This window comes from Vombatus ursinus, unplaced genomic scaffold (genome assembly GCF_900497805.2).
Source record: "Vombatus ursinus unplaced genomic scaffold, bare-nosed wombat genome assembly UNPS02015030.1, whole genome shotgun sequence".
Taxonomy (NCBI): Eukaryota; Metazoa; Chordata; class Mammalia; order Diprotodontia; family Vombatidae; genus Vombatus; species Vombatus ursinus.
Genome location: NW_020954808.1, coordinates 3091249 through 3099777, shown reverse-complemented (window position 1 = coordinate 3099777; position 8529 = coordinate 3091249). Strand labels below are relative to the sequence as shown.

General features: G+C 41.2%; 1 protein-coding gene across 1 annotated transcript in view; it reads right to left on the bottom strand.

The window, feature by feature from the left end:
* Positions 1-8529, bottom strand: part of LOC114030978 (zinc finger protein 2 homolog) — a 252552-nt gene that overhangs the window by 818 nt on the left and 243205 nt on the right. Inside the window, exon 7 of the mRNA XM_027845949.1 lies at positions 1-907. This exon is cut by the window's left edge and continues 818 nt beyond it. Coding sequence (XP_027701750.1) covers positions 1-907 — 907 coding nt within the window. The remainder of the gene's footprint in view (positions 908-8529) is intronic.

Sequence of the window (8529 nt, the reverse complement as noted above, 5' to 3'; positions counted from 1 at the left end):
TTCCCACACTCCTCACATTTATAAGGCTTCTCTCCAGTATGAATTCTTTTGTGCCTAACAAGGTTTGAGTTTTTAGTGTAGGCTTCCCCACACTGATTACATGTATAAGGCTTCTCTCCAGTATGAACCATCTGATGTAAAATAAGGTTTGAGCTCTCAGTAAAGGCTTTTTCACACTTGTCACATTTATACGGCTTCTCTCCAGTATGAATTTTCTGATGCCTAACAAGGGATGAACTTCTATTGAAGGCTTTCCCACAATCATTACACTCATAAGGCTTCTCTCCAGTATGAATCCTCTGATGTATATTAAGTTTTGACACCTCAGTAAAGGCTTTTCCACACTCTTTACATTTATAAGGCTTTTCTCCAGTATGAATTCTCTGGTGCCTAATAAGAATTGAGTTTTTGGGACAGGATCTCCCACATTCACTACATTTATATGGTTTCTCTTCATTATGAATCATCTGATGTGAAGCATGGGTTAAGGTCTGACTAAAAGCTTTCCCACAGTCATTACCTTTATAGCACTTCTTTCTAGCATGAATTCTCTGGTGTCGAATAAGTCTTGACTTGTGAGTAAATGTTTGCCCACACTGATTACATTTATAAGCCTTCTCAAGAGCATGGACTTTCTGATGTTCAGAAAAGTTTGGATATGGAGGGAAGACTTTCCCACATTCCTTATATTTATAACATTTGTCTCTAGTTTGAATCTTCTGGCGTTTGGTGATTTTTCTTACATCACTCTCCTGTTTTACTTCCTCACTTTTTACCTGGCTCTCACTTTCACCCCATTCCCCACAAATAGAGGAGCAATCATCAACAATGCTGAGTCTTTCAATCTTCACTCTATGGGGAGATTCCTCCTCTGGCTCATTCTTGGTCATGATCTTGGACTCCAAATCTGAAAAACAGTAATATAAAGTACAAATGTCTGATATATGTCTAATATAAAGTACAAATGTTCTGAGCTTTGAGAGTGGAAACTAGGGATGAAGTGATGTGACTGCAAATGGTACTCAGAGGAAAGCAGCATCTGGCAGAACAATTTTCTGAAAACTTCTTTTTAGTATCTCTAGAAATATGGAGAAATAATATCTTTCATAGTCTAACAGACTTTTCTCTGTTTGAAAGTATTTAGAAGGCCAAGAACATATGTCTCTTTTTTTTTAAGGGAAATGGGATAAAAGTAGAATCCAATCTTTGGACAAGGTTATTCTCTCTTTTAAAAAAAATCATTGTATTGGCCATTCCCTCAATGGACTGTTACATGATCCACCCAGAATCACTGTCCTTCTTTCCATTCAGAAGGGCATATTTATTTGTCAGAGAGAGGAGGTCCAGAACATTTGAGGGCATTGGACACTTCAAAATGAGCTCAGAACAAGACTCCCAGGACTCCTTCTCAACCTCTGCCCCAGTGGCCTTCTCACAGTAGCAGTGTGCCCCTACCCTTATGACCCCCATGTCTTCTACCTGGTGAGTTCTTCCCTAGGACTTCTATTTAAGGAAGCATCCACACCGGCAATGATTACTTCAAACCTGGACACCCCTGCGTACTTCTCCTCCTTACTCTGATATGGACACTCCCCCACCCCAATATTTCAGCAACCTTTTTGTGTGTGGACTCCTTTTTTCAGAATGTAAGTTCCTTAAGCGCTAGGAATGTTCTTTGTGCTTATATATTTATTCTCCAGGTAAAGTATTTTTAGTCCCAATTCCTGGCATTTAATAAATGCTTTAAGAATCTATTTGTCTATCATGGGCAAAACAGAGTAATGACTGTTATTTGGGAATTTTAACCCAAAAATGTATTTTAACATATTTTATTTTGTTCAAGATTACTATAAATGTTACCACAAATATTCTTGAGTAGATGGATATGTCTGAGGGCATGACGTATGGGTTGGATAAATCATGCTAGTTTGAATGGTTTTCAGTAAGCTAAAATTGCTTTCATGAAGAATGACATTAGATTAAAAAATATTTTTCCTGGCATGGTAGACTTGTGCATGAAACATAAAGTGATATGTAGATACAGATATATTACTCTCTATATATGTGTGGAAATAGATGTCCATATATGTCTGTATATCTCTCTGTATAGCTACCTATGTGTAGATACATGTATATATCTATGTGTGTATGCATATGTAATACACAGACATTAATATGTGTATATATGCATCTATGTATGTTTGAGTATATTCCAAGAGATGAACTCTTAGTCTACTTCTTGGCAGTTTGAACTCATTGGTATTAATTAATCACAAGAAATAATATCTGATATGTTTATGGGGCTTTTAAGTTTTGCCAAATATATTCCTTCATATTATGAGGTTAACAATCCCATGATCAAGGTACTATGGAAAAATGCCTTATTATATCATTTGGAAAATATATTAATTATTATACTGTTTAAATCTAATTTTATGTGACTAGAAATTGTTTGAACCCAGAATATCTCCCTGATTTCAGTAACTCCTGGAAATGCAGGAGATGGTGACAAACAATTTTAGGTTCCCTCACATCCTGGATCCACCCCACTCAACCAGGTCTTCTTTTGGGTCCACTCAAGCTTATGTTTTGGTTTTGCCAAAATTTTATTAATGTGTCTATTTACTGATGTGATATTTTAAAAGGTTTGAGGGAAATAATTTCTGGGTGATTTAATCATCTTATTAATAATGCCAGCATTTTAATAAAAGGATGGTCATTTGGCCATCTCTCTCTTAGACCAAAGACAATCAGGGTGGCGGGCTCATGGCTTATCTGCTCTTTTGGAAGAGAAGTATTCCTGAGAGTGGCAATCAGAGGAGAAAGTTAGCTCAACCTTCAAAGACTGAGGTCTTGAAATGAGGATAATAGAAAAAGAGGGAAATCTGAATCTTTCCATATCATTGGTTATTAATAATCATTTCTCTCACTGATATCCATCTCAATCTACCTTGCTTTCAAGTGACCTCTTTGCACATTCATGCCAGTACCCTTGTCTAAATCCTATAGATGTAAACTTTCCAGAGCCTAGATGAGAGGGAGTCATACCCTTTCTAGCTACCTCTCCTTGATCAAATGACCTAGTAAGTTTCTTTCTAAAATTCTTTTAGATTTGAGGATTTGTTCTTGTGAACGACCAAAACCAGGAGAAAAGGTATCCTTATTTTACAGATGAGGAATCAATGTCAGTTTCAGGGTCTTCTCGAGGTCACAGGCTACATTAACAATAAATACTGTTTATTTGGCATTTTCCATGTATTCTGGGGAAGGATGGTTGTTTTTCCACGAGACACCCATCTGAATCTGAGTTTGTCTCCAGTTTACAGCTCCTCCTCCTCCCATCAACTTCTGGATCTTAGGGCACCAAAGAGACATAGTGTGAAGGTAAGTCCCAAGGGGAAACAGAGTATGGAATATTTGTCATGACCATTCTGTCCCAGGAAGCCTATTTTGGCATTTATTCTTGCTGAATTAATAACCCGGTGATTTGTGTGTTGAGTGATAGAGCAGGTTGCTACATCAGCAAAGTAACCAACAGATTGTTCTAGCTGGCAGGCTATATGCTAGATCACCTAAGGGAGGAAACATAGGGGGGAAAGAGAGGACACAAGAAAGAACCCCAAGACACCCACATTAAGCTGTCATTACATGAATGAAGATTCAGTAAAACACACTGAAGGGAAGGCAGGGATGGAAGGAGCATTTGTTAAGCACAAACTATGTGCCCATTATGTGCTAAGTCCTTTTCAGACATTATCTCAGCCTGGGGAGGTAGGTGCTATTAGGATCCCTTTTCCCACTTGAGGAAACTTATTTCCTTATAAATCTTTTCTCAAAACTCTAAATCACTGCTTCTTCAAACAATCCTCACAGGACAGGGCATCAAAGCCCTTCAGCATCCTGGCTGCCCCCTTCTGGACACTCCAGCTAATGGCTGTCTTTTTTATGCACAGAGCCCAGAACTGAACACAATATCCAGATGGGCTCTGAGGAGGGTAGAGGACACGGGCTCTATTGCTGCCATCTGCTTGGAAGGAAGGTGTGCCCCTGCCATGCACGCCCAGGCAGCAGTAGCTTTTTTGGGGTCTTTTCACTGATGACTGATGACTTCTATTGAGCTTGCAGTCCCAGATATTTTGAGGAACACTTGCTGTCTTTGACCCTCTGTTGAATTTTATTCATTTCTCTAGCACATGCTGATCCTTTTGGATCCTGAGTCTGTCATCTAGTATATTAGCTATAATCTCAGCACTGTGTCATCTGCTAGTTCATTGAGCATACCATGTTTGTCTTTGTCCAAATTGGAGAGAAAAAAATCAAACGAGACAATAAAAGAAGAGAAGTCAGTGAAGCATTTTTTGAAGGTACAAAACAGAACAGAATGTCCAGAAAGAAATACTGCCATAAAAATTCTAACATTCTTTTAGTACAGGAAGTGAACAGTTCAGGGAGAAAGACAGCCATCAAAATAGAGGCACTTTTTTAGGTACAGGAAGGAACTGAAAGATGTCAAGATAGAAACACAGTCAGAGAAATTGAAGCGTTACTTTAGGGAGAGATGGGAACAGAAGGATATCCAGATAAAAACACAGCCAGAGAAACTAAAACATTCTTTTTAGATAGGGAAGGGAACAGAAAAAAGTCTATAGAAACACTGCTGGAGAAATTGAAGGATTCTTTTAATATAGAAGGGAACTGAAGGAATTTTAAGTAGAAACAGGGCCAGAGAAAGTGAGTTTTTTTTTAAGCTACAGAAGGAAATCCGGAGAGAAATGTAGCCATAGAAATTGCAGTATTCTTTTAGGTACAAAAGCAATTTCAGGAAGAAATAGCCATGGAAATTGAAGCATTTTTTAAGCTACAGAATAAAATGTCAGAAAGTCCAATGAAAAACACACAGAAATTATAGATTTTTTTTTTTTAATGCATAGAGGGGGAACAGAAGAAAGGTCAACTAGAAACACAGACATACAAATTGAGGTATTTTTTTTTTTTAGTCCAGAAGGAAGTTTTGATGGAGACACTGCTTTGAAAGATACATGATGACCTCATCATTTGGCTGTTGGAAATCTTTGGCACTTTCCCTTTCAAAACAGGAGCTTCCCCAACTCCCCAGTCTTGGAGGTTAACAAGCTACCAGATTCTAGTCTATGTGAAAGCCTTTGGGATGGTAAAGAGAATCGAGAAGCAAACCCTCTGCCCTCTCAGAGACCAGTTTCCAGTGAGCACAAGCAGTTTCTGGCCCCCTGTGAGAGGGGGCTCTGGTCCCTGCAGTGTTTATTCAGAGTGTCTATGCTCAAAGTCCTCTGGTTTCCAAATCCATCCAATTAATTTCATGAGCAGAATTGAGCACCTACCTTAATCAGGCTCCTGTCCTCAGGCAGCTCCCAACATGGCCCTCCTGTCAGTACCCAATGCAGAGGAATTAATAAGAAAAATAAAATTTCCCCAGAAGGTTACCATTAGAGTCTGGACTCTTGGAACTCTCCACTGGGTTTCTGAGACGTCAAATTTCAGATCTTCCCTTGGACTTCAGCCTTACCTACCTGGGAAGGTCTTGGTTACAGAATCTGACTGCTTCTGAATCAAACCTCTGACTATTCCCAGTCTAAGTTCCTCCGCAGTCAATCAAGTACACAGGGAAGTTGTTGCCCGCTTGAGGTTCACAGATACTCAGAAAGTGAGCCCTAGGATGGACATACCCTCAGACTTCTGATAGGGTAGATGTGAGGTCAAATCTATTCTGCCTAGATGTGGCTTCCTCCATTAGAATATTCTCCAGGAGCCACTGGTCCTGTTTTTATTATTGTTGTAATAGTTTAAGACCAAAGATTGGATGGGGATTGGACGGAGGACAGAAAGCTTTTTTGTAATTCTAGCTTTAGGCAGAGAATCTGGGCCTTGGTAAGCACTCTGTAAATATCTCCATTCTCTAATAGCCTGCTCAGACACCCTGCCTCCTCCCAAGACCCAGACTTTAATCTCTGCCCTGATTTCACTCAGAACTGAGATCTTACAGTAAACTTCCCAAGTCTACCTAGTGCTACCCTATATTTTAAGGAAAAGGGAAAGGCAGATTTCCCTTCATCCAGGAAACACCTATTTCCATGACATCTCCCCCAAGCTCAGAGACTTAGAGCTGGGAGAAGCCAAAGAGCTCATTTACATTCATCCCTATATTCTCCCAAGAAAGAAAGTGATGACCAGCAAGGTTGTCATATGTCCAAAGGCTTTATTTTTAAGTCCTATAGAGAGGGCTGGGATTTGAACCCAGATTCTCAAACTTCCAATGGGGACTCACAGGGAAGGACTTGAGTTCCTGCACTGGATAAACCATACAATTGACCTTATCCCCCACCTTAAACCCAAACCCTATAACCTATTCATTGCCAAAATCAATCTTAATTTTAAGTATTTCCCCCAGTCTGATTTGTTGTTGTTAAGTTATTTTTCAGTTGTGTCTGATTCTCCATAAGCCCATTTGGGGTTTTCTTGGCAGAGATACTGGAGTGGTTTGCCATTTCTTTCTCCAGCTCATTTTACAGATGGGGAAGTTGAGGCAAACAGGGTTAAGTGACTTGCCCAGGGTCACAGAGCTAGTAAGTATCTAGCCTGAGATGTGCTGGTAAATGGTTCACAACCCCCACTCAAAAAAAAAAAAAGTATAATCCATGCTTTTTAATTTGCATTTTTTTAACATTTTCTCCATCATTCTTTTTGTCTAGACAATCAAGTAAACAACAAATTAAGCACTAATTGTAGCCTCTGTAGAGTCTGATATGTAAATAATCACTTTCACACTGTAACAGTCCCCTCTGGTGAGGCCAGCAGCATACCCCTGTCCCTGGTCCAGAGTGAATCATGAACCTTGGAACTGGCAGGTTCTCCAACACCTACCCCAGTCCGTCCTAGCTTTGAGCCATTTCTAATTGCAAGTCATAAAGAGAGAGGAATATAAGAGGCAGAAAGAGTCCTGGAGCTGAAGCCAGAAGTCTGGTTTCAATCAACTTACTAAGTGTGTGTCCTTGGCCACGTCATTTGCCCTCTGTGGCCTTTAGTTCGCTCATTTGCCAAATGAAGAGGTAGGATTAGCCTGGGGGATGGAAAAAGAAGGAGGGGGATTGTGGATTCAGTCAGCCAGCACCAGAGGAAATGAATCCCATGGGAGTGGGGGGGACAGTCCCCTCTACAGAAAACCTTTCCCAATCCCTCTTAATTCTAGAGCCTCTCCTACATTCCTTACCTCCAACTTACCTTGACCATATCCTGCTTGTACAGAGTTGTTTGCATGTTGTCTCCCAGATTAGACTGTGACCTCCTTGAGGGCAGGTATTGTCTTTTACCTTTCTTTGTATTCCCAGCACTTAGATCATAGCAGGTACTTCATAAATGTTTCTTGACTCTGTCTCTGGTTTCCAAAACTGCTGGAGCTAATAGTCTGTGTCGTTGACCCCTACACACAGTGTCCCCCATGGCTTCCTGAGTGATGGTGGGCCAGCCCTGGTACCTGTGTGGGACCCTTGCCCACAGTGCCCTGAGACTGGCCCTATGTAGCCCCTGCCCTGGGCTGCAACCCTCAGCTCACCTATGACCCCTGCCCTTAACAGTGCTATCCTCTAGGCTCTGAGGTCCTTCCCAGCCCTGAAGTTAAATGACCTTCTATACCCTATGATTCCACCTTCTGCAACTCTCCAGGTGAAAGCTGGCCAGAGGAGCCCTCCTACCTCCAAAGGCATTTCCCAGACATCTAGATTCCATAGGACTTGTTGCCTGGATTCTCTTCTGTCTTAGAAGACTTGGGGGAGGGGAGGATAGAGAAAAGATGGAGAAGAGCTCCATCTAAGATTTGAGTCTCACAAACAATTCTCCAAAGGAAGCAGTGAAGGTATTAACCCTTTTAACAGATAGAGAAGATGAAGCCCAGAAATGGGACAAGATTTGTCCTAGATCATACAGTAAGAAAGGTTTGGGAATGGGACAAGGGCTCTGATGCCTAGCCACATACACACACACATACCCATATATACAAACATGCGTGCGCGTGCAGACAGACAGACAGACACACACACACACACACACATAAATACAGGGACATGGTCCCTTATTGTTTTACTCTCTGGACCAGGGGTGGAGAATCTGCAACCTCGAGGCCACATGTGGTCTTCTGGGTCCTCGGGGGTGGCCTTTTGACTGAGTCCAAGTTTTACAGAACAAATTCTTTTATGAAGGAGATTTGTTCTGTGAAGGTTGGATTCAGTCATAGGGCCTCACTTGAGGACCTAGAGGGCCACATGTGGCCTCAAGGCTGCAGTCTCCCCACCCCTGCCTGTCCAGGGCCTGGACTCTGGGTAAAGGTTTGATAAATGGGAGATATGATGAATATTAAGAGGGAGCAGGGACCTGATTGTTGTTCAGTCATGTCAGACTCTTCACGATCCCATTTGGGGTTTTCTTGGCAGAGATCCTGGCGTGGTTTGCCATTTCCTTCTCCAGCTCATTTGACAGATGAGGAAAATGAGGCAAACAGGG